The sequence below is a fragment of the Ochotona curzoniae genome, unplaced genomic scaffold, assembly GCF_017591425.1.
Source record: "Ochotona curzoniae isolate NIBS_2020 unplaced genomic scaffold, NIBS_Ocur_1.0 scaffold_2476, whole genome shotgun sequence".
NCBI lineage: Eukaryota > Metazoa > Chordata > Mammalia > Lagomorpha > Ochotonidae > Ochotona > Ochotona curzoniae.
In genome coordinates, this window is record NW_024467095.1 from 20,128,221 (window position 1) to 20,147,876 (window position 19,656).

Consider the following 19,656-nt stretch of genomic DNA (forward strand, 5'->3'; position numbering starts at 1 on the left):
CACGTGGGCATCTCTGACTGCCCTGGATGGAGAGTCCAGGGGCTCAGAGAGGCCACCATCCACAGTGCTGGACCTTGTGCCCTGTGCCTGGCCAGCTCCGGGGCCCAGCACCAGGAGGGGACCTCAGGAGCAGTGCAACAGCGTTTCCCTCCGTCAGCAGAACGGGGAGCGCGGCGGTGGTGGTGGCGGCGGCGGCGGCTCAGGAGAGCGGTCACCACGGCTGCCTTTATTACCCACCATCAAACAGCAATTTCTTCCCCAGCCTCCTCGCTAATTACCCAGCCAGCGTTCTCATCTCGTTTTATTACTGGAATTAACAACGAGTTCAGAGCGTGGAAAGCTATTAAGATGTGTGATTAAGCCACATTCAATTAGTTTCTACAAACAATTTAATTGATGTTGCAGATAGAATTAACAGAAGGTGATTGTGTGAATGGCTCCGTTGGCTGCAAAATGGGGGAGGCTGTGGCGGGCTCTCTCGGGCCAGGCAAGGACCGAGCATGAAGCTCAAGGCTTGCCCGCCAACCCATCCCCTGCACATCCGGTCCAGCCTGCCCTGACCCACCTCCACCACTGGGTAAGGCGGTGCCGGCACCTGCTCCTGTGCCTCAGCTCTTAGGTGAGATCGCCCCGTGGAAGTGGAGGACCAAGCAGGGAACTCCAGGCTCTGGAAGTTCCCAGAGGGCCTGCCCTTCACATTCCCCACTGGGGAGGCTGCCTGCTCACAGGTGGGAAGGCAGCCTAGTCACGCCAGCAGCTGGAGTTTGCTGGAGTTGAAGCAGGTGGCAAAGAGGAAGCAGAAGAAGTTAAGGCAACAGGCACAGTGGAGGGCCAGAGAGGAGTGGGGGAAGTGAGAAGCCCCGGGTGGGAAGTACACGCAGAGCCCTGAGCCCAGCAAGCCTCTGACCTGCCTCCATGTGGCCCTCTGAGGCCACAGCCCAGTTCCTTGCTGGATCTGTGACTCCTCCTCGACGGGATGGGTTCTAGGCCTCTGGCAGTTCCTCCAGGTCCAGCCGGGAAGGGACATGAACAGGGAGCCGTGGGAAGCCAGGGAAGAGCTATTGCCGACTGATTGGCAAGTGACTCTTGGGCACTGCCTGGACCATCCTCTTCACAGCTTCCTGGGACCTACAAACCACCTGCCCCTCAGAGATCACCTCACAAAGGACACCCCCACGGGCCCGGAAGCTCCGGCACCCATTCCTGTCACAGGCAGCAGGAGAGGGGGTACCTGGGGAACCTTCCTGTCTCCAATGCTTTTCCTGGGATGCCCCAAAGAGACCCGAGCTCTGGGCAAGTGCAGACAGATCTGGGTGTTGGATGTGAGTCCACATCTCAGCTGGGAGGTGGCAGGGCGTGGGTGAGTCACACCAGCAGGCTGTGTGGGCCTTCCCCTCTGTCCCACAGATGCAGCCTGCTGCCTCCTGGCATCCCTCTTCTCCACTAGCTGGGATAAGCAGAGGGCATGGGCTGAGCGCCCAGCCAGGCTGGCATAAAGCAGAAGGGCTAACCCTGCATGGTGGGAAAGTCCAAAGCTCAGAGCACTCATGAGCCTACCAGGGGTACAGAAATGCAGCCGGCAGGACTTGGCAGGTGCTACTTCCCAGGACCTCCTGTCTGGGAGCAGGCATGATGCTGCAAGGGCCCCTCCATCTGTTAATGTGGTCAGACTATCCCCCGACATACTGCCACCCTCCCTAAGAGGCAGCTCCGTCCCAGCCCCATGGCAATAAGACTCTGTGCCTGCTGAGGGTCCTTGGACCACCTCTGAGGCCTTCACCTCTGCTCGGTGTCATTCCCAGCAAGCCGTGCTGTTCCCTCGTCACTTCTTAGGGCCTGAGAAGCAGGCCAAGGTGTGTGGGAAGTAGCCAAGGAATTACTGAACCAAACGGAGGGAACGCCGCTCCAGCAGCCCCACTTAGCCCATCCCAGCCCTGTTCCTGTGCTGGGAGGTGGGTGGACTGAGGAACAAGGCGAGGAGGGTTCCCCAGAAGGCCCCCTGGGGCTGCCCTCGGCACTGGGCTGGGGGGGAACCAGCACTTCTCAGGGTGCAGATTCAAAGGCAGGCTGGGGACCCTCAGAGGCAGGCCCAGGGCCTCGGGCCGGGGGTGGAGCTGGCCACGTGCTGTGCTCGAGGGGCTTCACGGGAGAACTCATTAGCCCCGCAGTGGGGTGGTGACAGAGATGGATTCTGGTGACAGCTGTGTGCTGGAGCCACGCAGGGAGGGGAGAGGGAAGGAGGACAGGTGGGCGGGGCTGCCACAGGGGCTACTCTGCAATGCCTGCAGTCCTGGGACCCCCACCCACACACCTGCAGAAGCCTCTGCATTGTCAGTGTCTTCCTCACCTCCCAGAGGACATTCCTGAGGGTCCAGGGACATCCTTGCCCACTCCCACTCCTCCACCACCCCAGGCCCTGCAGCCTGGAGCTGCCCCCGCTGGCATGGTCCAGCTGAAGACAACCACTGAGCAACATCAGCACAGAACCCTTAAAGAGGCCGTGCGAGTGAGCGCATCCCTGTGCTTTCAACAGCTGGGATGTGGGGCGGCCAGCCCTGCTGCCCGGAGGGGCCAGCCTAGCACCTGCTGGGTGGGGTGTGGGCAGTAAGGGTCCCTGGCAGAGCACAGCCCTGACCTACTGGCCATGCTCCGCCCTGAGTGTGAGTGCTTGGCTAGGCCCGCATCCCGTGCACTTGCCAAGCAACCAGTGAGGTCCTTCCTCAAGGGAGAAGCCACATGGGCTCATGTTCACAGGGTTGTGGTGCAGTGTTAAACTGCTGCCTGTGGGCCCAGCGCAAGAGTGTAGTCTAAAGTCCTCGCCTTGAACATGCCAGGATCCAATATGGACGCTGGTTCTAATCCCAGCAGCTCCACTTCCCATCCAGCTCCCTGCTGTGAACTGGGAAAGTAGCAGAGGACGACCCAAAGCTTTGGGACCCTGCACCCATGTGGGAGACCTGGAGGAGGTTCCTGGCTCCTGGCCTTGGAATTGGCTCAGCTCCATCTGTTGCAGCCGCTTGGGGAGTGAATCAACGGACAGAATATCTTCCTCTCTGTCTCTCCTCTTCTGTGTATATCTGCCTTTCCAATAAAAATAAATAAATCTTAATAAATAAATGAATAAATAAACTGCTGCCTGCAATGCTGGCAGGCCCATATCAGCATGATGGAACTGTGGTTCGAGTCCCGGCTGCTCTTGTTCCACTTCTGATCTAGTTCCCTGCTAAGATGCCTGGGAAAGCAGTGGAAGACTCACATGCAGGCTGGGGTGATAGGTGAGCAGTCCGTTATCACAGAGCGTCACATACTTCTTCTTCCACTCCTTGTTGAGGGACTTGCCGCTGCGCTTCAGCAGGATGCCCTGTAAACAGAGCTGTGGTCAGGGATCAGGAGCCAGCCCCACCTGCCCCAGCCAGGCCATCCCCACTGCACGGCAAGCAGAAAGGCCTCTGAACTTGAATGCGCCAGCTAGATAGCTCCTGCCATGGGAACTCAGCTGGGTCTCCCAGGGCACAGGCCGGACCCCCCGGCTTGGACATGAAACATCCTCTCTCCCGGAGAGGGGGCCATGTCTCCAGCAGAGCTGGCCAAGTGTCTGGACAGCTGCAGGGATGGTGGGTGCTGGGCACCTGGAGCAAAAGAGCAGCCAAGATCTCAGGGACAGCCTGGCTAGCAACTCCTCTATGAAAGCTCCCGCCAAAGCTGGCCACCGGGACAATCCAGCGTTCCACCTCAACAGACAGACATCCCCATGGCCAGGAAGCCACTGGCCCAAGACCAGGGGGTTAGCGTCAGATGGGGGTGCCATACAAGCAGGGACAGATTTGCTCTGTCCACTGATAAGCTCAGTAGTCAGCCACTGCACACACCTGCTAGAAGAACTGGGGGACAGGACCCTACAAGGTAGCCTAGTGGCTAAAGTCTTCGCCTTGAAAACGCCAGGATCCCATATGAGTGCTGGTTCTAATTCTGGCAGCCCCTGCTTCCCATCCAGCTCCCTGCTTGTGGCCTGGGAAAGCAACAGAAGATGGCCAAAAGCCTTGGGACCCTGCACCTGCATGGGAGACCTGGAAGAAGCTCCTGGCTCCTAACTTCTGATTAGTTCGGCTTTGGCCGTTGTATCCGCTTTGGGAGTAACTCAACTGGATGGAGGATCTTCCTCTCTGCCTCTCCTCACCTCTGCAGATCTGACTTTGCAATGTAGATATATAAAATTCTTAAAAAAAAAAAAAAAGAAGAAGAAGCAGAGCAGGGGACAGCTCCTCGGGCCTACATAGTGGGCAGCTGGGCAAGGCAGGGGTCAGACCCCACTGACACAGACCGAGATGGTGCCCCTCCACAGCTCCATGTGCCTGCCTGCCTTCCCTCAGGCCTGAGCTGCGCCCCCAGACTGTCTGCAACAACAGCTGCCACAAGAAGGATCGGGAGGTGCTGGGGTGGGGCCCCAGGACCAGCATCCCCACAGCCCCCCAAGCTCAGGAGGTCCAGCTCCCCAGAGGAGGAGGGACACAGTAGGCCCAGGAGAAGAGCTGAGAAAGACTTTAGTCAGAAAACAGGAGGGAAGGCTCCCCTCTAGCTGACTGAGAGTGGACCTAGGCCACACCAGGGAGGAGCCCCAGCAGAGACCCAGGACACGGAGAGTGAGGGGCTGCTTCCCTGCCTTCAGCCTCTGGTCCCCAAGACCCAGAGCAGGTGTCACCACTGCACTCCAGCGCACCTGCCTCCTCTCAGGTCCCAGACAGAAGGAACCGGAATAATGACGACTTAGGAGCCCCTGCCCTGTCCTTGTCACCCATACCGCACTGCAGGGTGAGGACAGAGAAGGGCACACTACTCTAGGGGTTCAGGTAGCTCCACCCACAGGCTCCCCTTTTCCAAGGACACCCCACACCTCCTGTCACCCCCAGACGACAAACGCCATCTGCAGGCGGCCACCTAAGATAGGAGGTGGAGTCCGTGACCCTCTGAGGAGCTATCAGTGTGGAGCGCCTACTGATTAGTTTATGCTGTATGTGTGTGCCAGGGTATTGCACCGAGCCCTGTAAAACATAGTTAGTAACTGTTGAACACAGGTCACCGGGGGTGCAGCAGGGCACGTATTCGGCCGAGGACTAATGACCCAACCAGTGGTTAAGGCCGCAGCCTCTCCCACTGGATAACCTGCATGCAAGCCCCAGCTCCATCACCACATTCTAACTTCCAGCTCAGATGAAGTCTGGAAGGAAGCTCAAGTGATGGGGTCCCAGCCACCCAGCTCTTAAGACCTGGATCGAGTCCTGGAGCCACTGCACACATTCTGCTGAGTGAACCAGCAGAGGGTCAGTGCTATGTCAGTGAACAATCTAGAAAGGAGGCTTCTGAAGGCAAGTGCGTTGTGGCCTCACCTTCCAGTCTGGGTCACCTGCCTTGGTGCCCCGGCTGTGGCATGCTCCGCCCAGCACAGACCAGGGATGGCAGTGGCTGTGAGCACAACCCACACACAGTACAGTGGGCTCCTGGTCCTCGGCCATGACAAGCACCTCTGAGGACAAACGGCCACCAGCTTCACAGACACCGTTGGGAGTCATGTCTGACCATGTGCAAATAGAGGTGTGGGCGGAGCTTCCTTCATGAGCGGAGACCCCACCCATCTTCAAGGGGAGCCGCCTCACAGGGCTGCAGGCTCACTCCCAACCCCGGCTGCCCTTCCTCTGCCCCTCTTCTCCCTGCCCTCACAGGTTCAATCTCTGCTTCCAATCCAGGCTGCGGCAGAAGGCAGACCCTGCTCCCCTTGGCCACTGCTAGGCCAGACCATGGAAGCAACCTTGGACTTGAGGCCTGCAGAGCCCCTCCCACCCACTCAGACTGCTGGACCTTCTGGCCTCGTTCCCCTCGCCCCCCACCTCTCTCCTAGCTCCACACCTGCGCTGCGGGCAGCTCCAGCAGCTCGGAGCAGTGGTAATGAGGCTCCGTTACCGGGAGGGAGTGGGCGGAGCGCACGGGGCCGGGCCAGCGCGGCTGGCAGGGCCCGACCCGACCCGGCCTCCCACTCAGCTGCACCGCCCACCTCTCGCCCGGGTAGCCACACCCGCCCATCACCACGCTGCTGCCCCGGCTCCCTAAGCTATCCCATCCCACCCCGCGGTTCCAGAAGGGAGAAGAGCTACAGGGGTTCTGCTCCCCTCCCTGGCCGGCCGGCTGCGCACGGCGGAGCAGGAAGCAATCTGGGGCGGAATGGGAGCGGTGCGGAGGCGACAGCCCCCAGAGGACCCGTTCCCGCCGCCGCCTCCCTCCCAGCTCCGCCAGCCGACTTAATTGCGGAGTCCGGATTGATTGGGAATGCAAATGGCAACTGAAATGCAATCTCTACTCCCAGCAGGAGCTGGGGGGGGAGGGGAAGGAACAGAAACTGGGGGGAATGGGGGGGCGGGGAAAAGGGAGGGGCCACAGAATGGGCGGTTGAACCAGCCCCAAGAAGAAATTGGGGGGGTCCACAGATCCTATCCCCTCTGCTCCCATCACTCCACACCCCAATGCAGGGCTGGGAGGGGAGGGGTGAGAGGCCTACAGGTCCCTACCTGTGTGGGGTAGGGATCTAACACCTAAAGAAGGGGTAGGCATGCCTGCTGGGCAGCACAGGCCCCCAGCTGGAAGCCCGGGGCAAGCTGACCAGCCAGCTTCTGGGGGCTGATTCCCAGGGTTCCCTCCCCCTCTCCCCTGCCTGCAGAGGACTTAGGGAACAAATAAGCCACCTCCAAGCCATCACCGCCCCCAGACAGGAAGGGGAGTGTGTTTACTGATTACACATATTCAGGTACACAGCCACTCAGGAAACACGCCTCCCTCACGTCTCCCACCTCCAAGCAGGGAGCGGAGTGGAGACAGTGCCCCAGCACGCATTCCACCCACCGCAGCCAGGGAGGTGCCCGGCACTGCAGATCCACATGCACTGTGGCTCGCATGGACCCTCATCTACACTGACACTGATGTGCACACGCAAGCACAGGAGACGGAGCGGGGCTCTGTGCCTGGAGCCTTTTCCACGACTTCCCAGCGTGGCAGCCCAGGCACAACGGCGACAGGTGCTTGATGAGAGTGAGGTGAGGCCGGCTCCCAGCCTCCCCTTCCTGCGCCCCCCCCCCAACTTGCTGGCACTCTTGCAGGTCACACTGGCTCGCCCCAGTCCCCAAGAGTGCACATTGCCTACAGGTCCCCTGCCCGTGCAGGCCAAACCTGCCCATGGGGTCTGGCTCACTTCCCTGGCTTCCCATCCCAGCCCCCTCTGTGGTCAGAGCTTGACAGGATTAGTCGTGGTAGACACAGCGTCTTCCACCTCCAGATCCCAGAAAGAGCCATGTCAAGTCAGTACTTTGGGGGATCCCACAGCCAGGCTTCCACCACACTCCTCCTCCCTTACCCAGTTCTCATAGGCTCTGAGCTCCTTGGGGTCATCACCACCCAAGCTTTCCCTTCTCTGCCGCCTTCCTGAGCACAGGTGCCTTCCAGTGTCCAGTGTCTTTCCTAGCTCATGGATCCGTGGCTGGAGGTCTGGGGGAAGCCAGGCCTCAGGGTACCTAGGCCCCCACTCCTACCCACTGCAATGTCTCAGAAAGGAAGGGTCTCACACCATTAAACCTAGATGGGTGTAAACCGCACACCCTCCCGCCCGGACACACCCCTGCAAATTATCTGCTTCTGGATAGAAGGCCCAGACAAAGCTCTCCAGGCTGAATTGGGAACCAGCAACGGCTGGCGGAACCAAAGGAGCCTGCAGGTAGCTCTCTGCTGCCCTCCAGTGGCAATCAGGAGGTAGAGGCAGAGCCGCGAGCCCAGGGAAGGACTGGTGAAGGCAGGAAGGGCCTCACTTGGGCCTCCTGCCTGGACCACCTGTCCTCTCCTTAAGGGCATGAGCGGGCGGCCTCTCAACACACAGGCCAGAGGAGGAGCAGCCTCTGGTACTTGCTGGGCCTCGCTCCCAGCTGTCCTGGGACCACCAGGGCAGGCGAGTGCTGACCTGTTTGATGGGGATGGCCCGACCGCTCCCGATGCTGTCCAGCTTGCAGTCAGCAGCCTTCTTCTCTCTGTCCAGGTCAGCACCCTTCCGAGACTGCAAGAGAAAACAGGAGGAGCTGTTGACGGGGGCCAGGGTCCCAGGAGGGATGGGAGGGGGCGGGGAAACTGCCCAGCTAGCATCTCTTCCCCACCCTCCCTCCTTCTTTCCTCCCTCCTCCTCGACAGCCCTGGCGCTGGGGCGGGAAGGAATTGAGACCACGAGTATTCCAACGGGTTTATTCTTACACACGGCACCGTACAGAGCAGCACAGGTCACTGAGCCGGGCCCACCCCTCACAAGAGCAAGGACAGGAAGGACTGCGGCCTGAGGAGCACGCAGCCCAGGGGGTGGGGCCTGGGGGCCAGGAGGGACCAGGAGAGGTGGCCGGTGGGGACTGAGGGCTGGCCGGGAGCACCCGACCAACCAGGGCGGCAGGGACAGGAGAGACCGCGAGTGAGCGGGCAGGTGGCCCGGCTGCGGCACAGACACCACACGGCACGTGGCACCGAGAGCGTCGCGTGGCCCAAGGGGGCACAGTGGATGGAGAGAGAGAGGAGAGAGGCCGGAAGAGGCCCTTTGCGCCCTGCCAAGCTCCTGGGGCAGAGTCCGCCTGAAATGCGGATCCTAGGAAATGGTGGGGGGGTGAGGGAGGAGGCCAGAAAGAGGGGCAAGGCAAGCACGGCGACAGCGGTGGCTTCCGGAGGAACAGGAGCAGGAACAGGAACGGCGGAAGTCCATGCAGGAAGGAGCAGAGGAGGGGAGGGGCAGGAAAGCGCCCCCCAGGAGCAGCTGGGCCGGTGGGCGGGCGGCGGGCCGGGCCTCCCCCGCCCCTCTGGGCCTCGTCGCGCTGGCCGGGCAGGGCTGGCGTGGGGCCGAGCTCCCTTCTTCTCCATGCAGCGAGCCTGGCGCAGCGTCCGGGCCGGGACCTGGTCTCCGGCAGCCCCCCAGCGCGGACTCCGGAGCTCCTAGCCTTCCCTGGGGGGGGTGTGGGGGTTAGTTACAAAGGTTCTTGTGGGTGTCTGGAGCGGGCTCTCGCGGCCGCTTCTCATGGGAGAGCAGTCCCAGGGCCCGGGCCGCCTCCGGCCCCGACAGGGGCAATGTCCAGAGGTGCTGTGTCACCACCTGGTCTTCTAATTTGGAAGGAGTTGGAAAGGCCTTTTTGTTGATGAAAAGTTGGAAACAGTGGCACATATCTGCAAATATCGAGAGAATAGAGATTTTTGGCAAGTTAGACTCAAGCCCCCGCACAAGTCGGTCAGCACTGGTGAGGGCACAGACCCAGGAGCCTGGGGAGAGGCAGCAGCGGGATGAAGAGGAGGAGGAGGAGGCAGAGGAGGCGGAGGAGGCAGCAGCAGGCGGCTACACCACTGGGCAGGCACGGCCCAGCCCAGACAAACTTGGCTGGGAGGGTTTGCCACTTGGCCCGGGGCCCATCCATCCCTCCTGGAGCCAAGGGCACAGGGAGGGGTGGGTGAAGGACTGCAAGGGCAGCGTGGGAGGTACAGCACAGCCAGAGGGAGCAGGAAGAACTGGGCAGAGAGCCGCCCGGCAGCTCGGCGGGTTGCATCTGCCCCTGGAACCCCTCCTGGGCTCCACGAAAACCAGACAGCCACGGCCCTCTGCCCCTTCTGCCCAGGGAGGGGGTGGGAGCACTGCCACCAGGTCCCCAGACAGAAGAATCTAATCGGGACTAGTGGCGTGTGGCCCACCCTTAGCCAGGCGGGTCAGCCAAGAGGCCCCCACCACCAAAGGGCCCCTGAGAACCCAAAGGGGCAAGGAGGATGGGAACCAGGCAAGAGCAGAGAACAAAGCCAGGACATGAAGTCATGGTGGGGAGACAGGAGGTCACAGCCATGACCAAGGTGTGTCAGGGAGGGACCACCAGCCACACAGAGCAGGCGCGACACAAGAAGCTCCCACCTCGAGCCAGGGAGGATTAGGAGGGAGAAGATGGGTGGTCTCAGCAGCGAAGATGATGGGGCAAGTCCCCAGATACACCCATGGTGATGGGCATGCCTTGTGGTGGCCTCGGGCACAGCGGTGCCAAGTGAGGTCGGCGAGGGAACAATGGCAAGAGAGACAGTAAAGGGACCACCGTGCAGATGGAGAGAATGAGGGGGCCCAGCAGGAAGGCCAGGCCGGGAGCAAACTGGAGGCGGCGATGGTGGCGGCAACAGGGTGGGCAGCTGAGGCAGGCAGCAGAGAGCACAGGGTACAGGGGCCTGAAGGTGCCGCAGAGGAAGCGCAGGAGGGGGGGTCCTGGGGTTGTCACAGAGCCAGCCAGCGGTGGTTGGGGGTGGTGCAGGGGGGTGGAAATGGGAGCTTAAGAACGAAACGGAGGCAACAGATGATGGAGGTACCAGGTCAGGCAGCAGGCTGGGCCCTGCCAGAAGCGGGAGGGCCCCAGGGCTGTGCATCTTAATGGATGTGAACAGAAATGAGAAACTATGAAGCCAGGATGGTTTGGGCTGAGCAAGTGCAGTGCAGTGGCAGCCATCAGTGGCAAGAGGGTCCATCAGCATGATGACAAGAGGATGGCAGGTGTGGAGCAGGGAGGCAAACAGCCAGCCAGGGGTGCAGGGAGGATGCGTGCTGGGCAGGGCAGAGGCAAGGACAAAGACCCGAGGGCACTGGCTCTATCTGGGTAGGGTCCCCGAGGGCCCAAGGCAGGAGCCCAACCCTGGCACTGGGTAAGAGGTGCACAGTGGCACAGAGGGACAGGTGCCATCGTGGCACAACCGGCATGGGTGGCCAAGGCTCCAGAAACCAGAGTTTGGCCTAAAGCCCAGCGGGAGGCTGGGGTTGGGGTTGGCACCCTGTGTTAGATGCTGGGGGCTGGAGACGGCAGATCCCAGGGTAGCAGAGGGAGGTGCTGACAGCTGAGGGGCTGGCCCCCCGGGCAGGGCTGGCCCAGCCCACCCCGGGGTCGGCGGGGAAGTCTGCGGGGAGGGGCAAGGAGCTCACAAGGAGACAGGACAAACCTGAGAGGGAGGCACGAGGCAGCGTGGTGAAGCCCAGGAAAAGGTGGCTAAGCCTTTGTTAAACCAATCACAGCGGTGGGTGGGAAGCATGAGGCCCCCCTCGGCAGGGGGGCAACGGGACAAGAGCCGCGAGGCTGGCAGGGAGGCCTGCCTCTGACTCTAGCTCGGCCAGCTAACCCTCTGTGTCGCCTTGGGCAAACAGCCTTCCGGCCTCCGGTTCATTAGCTGTTGAATCAAAGGGGGTCAGGGCGGTTAGGCCAAAGATTCCCTTTCAGCTGGAACAGACACCCCCAAGGGGCCTGGGCAGGAGGCAGGGAGGGAGCGGCAGGCGGAGGGGAGGGGAAGGGAGCATGTGGGAAGGTGGGGCATGGTAAGGGCAGCCCAGGGCAGCCCCCTTGCAGGGCCCAGAGATGCAGCCTGGAAGGTTCTGAGGGCACCGGGAAGGAATTTCTAGGAGCCGTGTGTGCATCTATGTACAACAGAGAGAGAGAGAGAGCAAGAGGCTGTGGACGGCGCCTTCCTGGCCGGGAGCTGGGGCTCCCAGGGCCCTGCCTGCTCTGTGAGGGCGGCTGGGGCAGGCCAGGGCGGGTCACATACCGTGAAGATGTTAGAACGCCTCTTGGACTGCTTGCGGATGGGAGTGGGGGTAGAGGAGGCGGCGATGGTCTCGATGCGCAGCTCCCGCTGGCTGATGCTGGGGGTGGAGGGCACTGAGGAGGAATAGTCGCTGAAGGCGCTGCTGCCGCCATTCGTGGCCTAAGAACAGAGAGGGGCTGCTGCTGGTGGCTCTGGGGTGCGGCCTAGGTGGGGAGTCTGGGGATGCAGGCTGCAGGGTAGAGGCGAAGGTGTAAAGGAAGTTGAGGGTGGCCTTTAAGGTGTGTGTGCGGCTGACAAAGGGCTGTTCGCCCAGGCAGCACGCCCATCAGAGGGAGTTACAGGGAAGGGAAGCAGGAAGGGAGGAGAAGCCAGCAGGGAGCAGCCAGCACACACAAGTGTCAGAGCTCCAGGAGCCCATGACAACCGCCCTGCCTAGAGCACGGGGCACTTGACCTTCGCGCAGCCCTGTCCTGTGCAAAAGGGGGCTGCTGCCCGGGCCCTGTCCTTCCAACTGACCAGCAGACAGGCGGATGGGGCCTGGAACCACTCAAGAGACACCGTCCACGCCCCGCTCCCAGAGGTCAGGCTGTCGCTCAGGGAAAGGAGAGGGCTGGCATGGAGCAGGCCTGAAGAACAGAGCCTTCTCCCTGCGCTGCCTGGCAGGGGGGCCTCGGGGAGCAAATGTGTCCACTGTCTGCACTCAGGTGGGTAGGCGGGTGAAAGGGTGGTGAGCAGGGGCTGGGAAAGGGCAGCAGGAAGCTGCAGTCCCCCACAGGCACAGCTGAGGCCAAGGCCAAGCACGCAGGCTGTGGAGTTGGAGCCACATGCAAGGCTGGGAGGCCAGAGGGAGGTGGATGGGTATGAGGAGGGGGCCGGCAGAACAGAGAGGCAGAAAAGGACCACCGAGGAACAGGGCTGCGCACCTGGTTGATGTGCACAGACGGGATAGAGGCAGCAGACACAGCCGAGTGGCTGGGCGAATTGGGCAGGGACTTGCAGGGTCCAATGGCCAGCTGCTGCTTCTTCCTCAAGGCCACCACCTTCTGGGCCACTGCAGAGAACAGCAGAGTCAGTTATACCCGTTAGGGAGAAATTAAGAGCCCGGCAAAGCACCTGCCTCCACCCCGCCCCTCACCCCGACCCCCGCTTCACAGGGCAGCGGGACGTGGGGGAGCGGCTCAGGGACCGCCTGTGCCCTGCTCTGGGACCCGAGTTACCGTCCTGGAAGACGCGTTCCACGTTGAGCCCGTAGGTGGCACAGGTCTCATAGTAGGTGCAGCGCTTCAGGTCTGTGGACAGCTTGCGGGCCCGGCTGTCGTCGATGACTCGGGGGTTGGCAGCACTGATGGCGTCTGTGGGAGGTGGTGGGAGGGGATCCGCTCAGCAGGTGGCAAAGCTAGGGCAATGTGGGCACGGGGCGGGGGAGGGGGGGGTGTGCTGAGGCCCCAGCGCAGGGCACACACGAAGTGCTGAAGACACATGCAGGTAGGTGCCTGAGTACTATTTCAACCACAAGCCCACAGGTGGTCTCCGGGTTTCTCCAGAAAACATGCCCATGAGCGCCTCGCTGGTGGCCATACTAAGCCAGGGAGCACTAAGCCTGGGACTCTCCCCACCCCGATCCCTGGGGGTTGCACCCATTCCTCGCAGGCTCCTGCAGGCCCTGCCTCTCACCCTGTGTGCCCACCAGCACCATGGGCACTTCGCTGGTGTTCCGGAAGCTACAGAGCCGCAGGAAGTAGTTATACACCGTCTGGAAGCTGATCTCGTCCTCCAGGCTGAACACGAATACCACCGCATCCACCCAGGCAGCAAACTAGGGGAGACCAAGCAAAGTGAACAGCCTTGCCTGGCCCCTCGGGAGGGCGAGGAACAGGGAGAGCAGGCTCAAGCCAGCCACCCTCCTTCCCCCAGACGAACAACCTTGGCCAATCCCAAGCCTTAACCTCGAGGAAAGGGTGCCAGGCACAGGGGGTGATCCCGGGACCCGGGACAGGAGCATCACCTGGAGCTCGGGTGGCCCTCCTTCATCTCGGATCAGCAACAGGTAGCTCTGGCCATCCACCACAATCTCCTTCTTAAATCGACCCCCTAGGACAGAGGGCAGGGTCAGCAGTGCCCACGCAGAGAGCCCAGGAGGACCCAGCAGGGCGGAAGAGCAGTTCTCCACCGAAGAGGTAAGAGGATGAGGGAATGGGAACTTGAGACCCCCCCGCACCCAAGCAGTGACTGAGGACAGTGAGGGGTGAGTGTAGCTCGGAGCCACGCAGGCTCCACGCTCACCTTCAGGGGATTCCTCCTGGACATAAGTTCCCGTCAGATAGCGGTGCACCAGGGCCGATTTCCCACTAGACAGGTTTCCTACTATGCCCTGCAGGAGAGGCATGGGCGAGAGCTGTGGTCACAGGGCACCCAAGGCAGGCCAGCAGACAAAGAGGCCCAGAGAGGGAGCCCAGGTCAGGGGCGGGTAGGAGGCGGGTGGGGAGAGGCTGGCACAAGCCCGAGGCCGTGGGCGAGGCCGAACCAAAAGGAGGCAGGGAGTGGGAGCCTCAGAAGCCCGGGTCAGTTCACACAGCTCCAAGCCTCCCCCAGGCTAGTCCCTGGCCCACCGGCAGCTCAGGGGGCCTCACTCACCACTTTAAGCTCCGGCACTGAGCGGCTCAGGGTCCACTCCTGGCTGTTCACAAATGAGTCTGAGAAGACAGAGGCGCTGGGTCAGGGTCAGGGTCAGGGCCAGGGTCCAGACACACATCTGTCCTACCCTTCATCCCCCACTGCCAGTGTCCTCTCCTGGGCCAAGGCCAGAGGACAGCACGGGATGGGATCCCAACTTTGACCCTAGCTCACTGGGAAGGGCAGGGCAGAACTTTTAGCGAGGATTGTCAGACCTCTGTCTACCCCGAGGAGGTAAGCAGCTCCCACCTGAGGACAGCAGGTCTCAAACTAGACCCCAAATGGCCTGAGCACCAGCAGAGGGGCTGGCCTCTTGCGAGTAGCAGCAGCTCACCCTTGGCAGGGTGGTGCCACTCACTACATTCCTGAGCCAAGGAAAAAGAGGGTGGAGCACACCCAAGCTCAGGGAGAGGCAGGTGGAACGCAGTGCTGGCGGCCCCGCCCTCCTCCCTGAGACTCCTCCCTGAGACTCCTCCCCGGTGGGCAGCAGCACCTCCGCGCCCACTTTCCCTTCGGCGGGCCAGCTCTGGCGGGAAACCTCGAGCCTTGTTACCGCCAGCCCCATCCCAATGCCCCGGGTCTCCGTGCACATATTCCAGCCTGGGACAGCTGCGCAGGCTGTGCAGTGCCCGCCTCCCAGTCCCTGCTCCCAGACGCGCTGTCCCCAAGAAATTTTGAAGCAAAAGCTCCTAGGACGAGATTCCCCAAGGAGTCCCTTAAACTCAGCTTAATGCGAGCCCGTGAGCTAGAAGACGTGCCCCACCTCCAGCCTCCAGGGGCAAATAGGAGACCCAGATGCAGTTCAAACCCAGGAGCTTTCTTCCTCCTCCAGAATGCCAGGGGGCAAGGCTTTTGCCCGAACCTGCCTGCCTGGAATCTCTACCACTACCCACGACCCCAGACACTCGAACTGGTGCTTGCGCCAGACCCAGCTAGCTCGCGGTCCGCATGGTGCGCCCACCTCCGCCAGGTAGGTTTTCCGGCAGATTCGCACATGGCTCCACCCGGACAGGCCACCCAATGCTCCGCGAAGCGGTCCCCTTACCACTCGGCGCGCCCAGGAACCCGGGGGCCGCGGCTGCCCGGCGGCTCCACAGCGGTACGGCGGGAGGCGAGGCGGACGCCGACTCCCTCCTGCGGAAGCGACTAGTAAGCAGCTTCCAGAGGCTGGTGGCGGTGCGGGGGCGGCCCGGCTCGGGCGAGGCGCACGGGGCCTCGGCACCCAGCAGGTCGCGACGGCTAGGGAAGGCACCCAAAGAGCCAGTGTCGCCGTCGCTGCGGGTGCGCGCGCGGGGTGGCCGGGCCAGCAGCCCCGACTCGGAACGCCGAATCTCCTGGCCGCGGCGCAGGCGGAAGCTGAAGCTCTTCCTTAGTGCAGATAGGCCACGCCGGGGGCCCTCGGCGCCGCGCCCCCCGCCGCCGCCACGGAACACCTGCCAGCGCTGGCTGCTCCACAAGGACGCGCCGCGCAAGAAGCCTGAGCTACCGGATCGGCCCAGCCCGGGGCTCGGCGCCTCGGCCGCCGCTGCCGCCGCCGCCAGTTCCAGACGGTTCACCTCCAGGAACGTCATGCTCGTGGGCCGTGGCCGTGGCGCCGGCTCCCCCGAGGGGCGGCTGCGCCGGGTTGGCGCGGGGCTGGCCGCAGGACTGGCCGCCGGTGAGCAGGGTGACTCCGACGGCGCGGGGCCACGGCGGCCGAGGCGCGGGCGCAGGAGACCGAGCAGCAGGCCCCGGGCGCTGGAGGGCGCCGGCCCTGGGCCGCCCGAGCACACACTCCGAGGCCGAAGCGGCTGCTCTCGCGCGGCGCACAGGGCGGCCTGCAGGGCGGCGGCGCGACCGGCCGGGGCGCCTTGCAGGTCCAACGAGTCACAGACGCTGAGGGCGCGGCGGCAGGCGCCGGGCCGCTCCCCGCTGCAGCCGTCCACTGGTGGCCAGCCCCGCTCCATGCTCAGGGCCGGCGGGCCAGGGCCAGGCCCATGGCGAGGGGCGCGGGGCTGGGCCCGGGCCGGGGCCGCGGCCGGAGCGCACGGACCGCAGGCCTGTGGGGCACCTGGTGTCGGCCGTCCTGGTGTCTCACCTCCTCCACCTCCGAGCCGGCAAGCCCAGACCTGGAGAGGCCCGGAGCCAGAGCAGCCAGGAGAGGCAGCAAGTCTGGCCTGGAACACCGGGAACGGCGGCGTGGCGTAGGGGAGCCGGCCTGCTCGGGCAGCCCCCGGGAGCCCACAGAAAACAGGAAATTCCAGCTCCGGGCTCCTCCTAGGATTGGGCAGGTAGGCGAGGAGCTGTCATTAATTAAGAACTCGCTAAATAAATAGCAGTCTCGGAGTGCGGCACACATGGGGGCCAGGTTCTGGAGGAAAGTGAAAAGGGTTACCAGCTTCACAAGAGGAAGGCTGATCGGAAGGGCCAGGGCCATGGAAAGCCCTCCGTGAGGAGTCCAGGAGCCAAGTCTCCTGCCCCCTGGGCCTCTGCGACCCCATCTGAGGTTCTGGCTTGGCACGCCGGATGCCACTTCCACCGACTGCAGCTCCTGACCCAGGCCGCCCTGTCCTTCCGAGGTTGCAGAACCCAGAAGATGCACCTCTGGCTGAGCCAGCCTGCCCGTGGGCAGGGGATACCTGCCTGGGCCTGGACTCTGCTCTGCAAGGGGACTCACCCCTGCAAGCCTCAGCAGCCACGTGCAGAGGCAGAGTTGCAGCTGGTGGAAACAGCGGCCCCTGCCTTGAGGGGTGCTGTACCACCCTCCCCCTAGAACCTAGGCAGGCAGTCCATCGGGGTGTCCCCAACAGCCAGCACCCCCTGCAGTCCACCCACACAGCAGAGAGAAGCCGGCTCAAGTCCTAGCAGGGAGCACAGGCTGTGTGCTTCCTCACAGGGGAACGAGGGAGGCTGGGAGAGAAAGACCCCCACTCTCCCACCCCCGTCTAACCTCACCCAACTCCCACCATGCCTTTCAGCGGTCCTGCTCAGGGCTGCAGAGATAAAAGCAGCACATTCCAGAGGGGATGGGGTAAGGGGGGGGGATGCCTGAGAAAGGCAGGGCCTCTCAGCCCAGGTGCTCCCCACCACCAGGAGGCCTGGAGACTCCCAAGTTCTGGGCTGGATCTCCCGGGCCTGGAGAGGCCTGGGGGCGGGTGGCTGTTCACAGTGCAGAGGGTGGGTTCGTGTGCTCCAGGAGGCCTGCCCCCCATGCTAACTGGTTCTGCAGGGCAACCCTTCCGGGATTCCTCACTGCGCCCTCCCAGCGCTACCAGACGGAAGTAATGCAGTCATTCTGCCTTACTTCCCTATCTGGATATGTATGTCTGTCTCACACACACAGGAAAATACCCCTTCCTCAAAATAAGCCAGTCAAAGTGCAAGCACAGGAATGGGAGCTGCTCTATGCGGGGCAGGGGACAGATCGCCTGGGATCCCGCTGGTTCTGTCGGTAGGTGGATAGCCGGATGTGAGAGGATGGAGAGAGAAGGCAGGGAAGGCGTTCCCGGCGTCCCCATCCCCTCCTCCCCCAGGACACCCTGCATTCTTGGGACACACATGCTCCCCACGCCCCTGCACACAACTTCCAGGCAGAAAGCTCAGCCTAGTGTGTCAAAACACAACAGCCTTACTGCTTCATCATTGGCTGACTGCTTCCTCCTACCTTCCCCCAGCAACCGGGCAGGTAAGGGCACCTGCTCCTAAACATCCCCAGATGTGGAGCCGGTGAGAGAGTCCCCCAGCCAGGGGGGAGAGCAGCAGGCCCGCACAACCCTCCTCCCTGAGTCAGCCGCAGGTCACGGCCAAGGTCTCTGTTCTAGCTGACAAACTCCTGCTCCCCAGACCAGCAGCAAACCCAGCTCTGCCCCCCCTCAGCCAGCACCTGCTGGGCCCAGGGACAGCAACCCAACATTGAGCCGCTGTGGGCCGGGATCACGCCAGTGGCACAGAAATTCCCTACGGCTGTCCCCGAGGCTGGCTCAGTTTCTGGAAGCCTTTGGAGTGCCAGGCTGGACTTCCTCCCAGAATCCATGGAGGGTTCTGAGAGACCCACATGAACTCAGCATGGATTCTGGGTCACGCGGGGGGTGGGTAAGAATGCAGAAGATCACCCCTCCCTTCCCCAAGTGCTTGGATGTCAGGAGAGCAGGCTGACTCAGATACCTGCAGGTGCACTGCCGCGTTGGAGGGCTTGTAGAGTGGCAGGGTACAGGTGGTTCGAGAAGACCGACCACTCAACAGGGGTGAGGTGTGACGGAAAGGGAAAAGACAGCTGTCTGTGGGAATCCCCCAGCTGCATACCTGGCCTCCATTCAAGTGTGTGCTGGTTGATAAAGCCCTGGGCCATGCCCAGCCGCAGCCTACATGCACAGGAAGCTCATGCAGGTCCTTCTCTAAGGTCACAAAGACCTAGCTTCCCGTGAAGGGCCCTGGCTGGTGGCACTTTCTGCAGGAAAAATTCTACGCTCTTCCAGTGTGGCTTTAGAAAGCCACACTGGACTGCCGAGAGCCATCAGGCACTTCTTGACCACAAGGTGGCAGCAAAGTACCTTCCTGGGGTCTTGGTAGCTGGATTTGCAGGAATGAAGGCTGGTAGCCACTTGAGTTGGTCACACCTAGGGTCCCAGAAACCAGGAAGGCAGTAGGAGGTGAGCCAAGTGCCCAGTGAACAGGCCAGTCTCAGACCTCTTTACACAGGTCTCTGAGTTGCAGATTTAAAATCACAAGGAGGGGTCAGTGTTGTGGCATAGCCAGCTAAGCCTCCACCAGCAATGCTATCTTCTCATATGGGCACCAGTTCAAGTCACAGTCATTCCACTTCCAATCCAGTTTCCTGCTTATGGCCTGGGAAAGCAGCAGAAGATGGTCCAAGTGCTTGGGTTACTGCCACCCTGGTGGGAGACCCAGAACAGCTCTAGGCTCCTGGCTTCACCGTGGACCAGCCCTAGCAATTGTGGCCTTGTAAGGAATGAACCAGCAGAGGGAAATTCAGTTTGTTTCTCCCTCTCTCTGTAACTCTGCTTTTCAAATAATTTTTTTAAAAATTCAGAAGAAAGGGGAGTTTCTTGGGGCTGCCTCCCTTCACACCTGCCGATGGCTATAGCACCTCAAAGCTTGCAGCAGGAAGATAGGCCACTGCGTCAGCTTCCCAGAGTCTCCCTGCAGTCACCCGGCCAGCACTGCTGCCAACCTGGCCTGACCTGGTCAGTACCCTGAGGAGGCCTGCCGTGGCTGTCCACATGAGGCCACATCACTTCCCTACCCCTTGCCAGCACCCCACACACCTGACTGCCCGAGGGGGCGCATCCGCAGCTCTCCCCATTCCTACACGGCGTCCAGGACCTGCACAGACATCCCTGCCTGAGTCGCCGGTCTCCGTGGGCAATGCCCAAC

General features: G+C 62.2%; 1 protein-coding gene across 9 annotated transcripts in view; it reads right to left on the reverse strand.

The window, feature by feature from the left end:
• AGAP3 (ArfGAP with GTPase domain, ankyrin repeat and PH domain 3) overlaps positions 1-19,656 on the reverse strand; it is a 52,176-nt gene that overhangs the window by 11,360 nt on the left and 21,160 nt on the right. For 4 of the 9 annotated variants that reach the window (XM_041002179.1, XM_041002176.1, XM_041002178.1 and 1 more), the window contains 9 exons: positions 14,245-14,303; positions 13,894-13,981; positions 13,616-13,701; positions 13,285-13,426; positions 12,828-12,962; positions 12,534-12,661; positions 11,611-11,769; positions 7,994-8,086; positions 3,257-3,361 (listed from right to left, as the gene is read on the reverse strand). In XM_041002179.1, the coding sequence (XP_040858113.1) occupies positions 3,257-3,361; positions 7,994-8,086; positions 11,611-11,769; positions 12,534-12,661; positions 12,828-12,962; positions 13,285-13,426; positions 13,616-13,701; positions 13,894-13,981; positions 14,245-14,303 (995 nt within the window). Of the gene's footprint in view, positions 1-3,256; positions 3,362-7,993; positions 8,087-8,252; positions 9,226-11,013; positions 11,104-11,610; positions 11,770-12,533; positions 12,662-12,827; positions 12,963-13,284; positions 13,427-13,615; positions 13,702-13,893; positions 13,982-14,244; positions 14,304-15,328; positions 16,230-19,656 lie in introns of those variants that run through there. The other 5 variants (XM_041002183.1, XM_041002182.1, XM_041002181.1 and 2 more) reach the window with 4 other exon arrangements.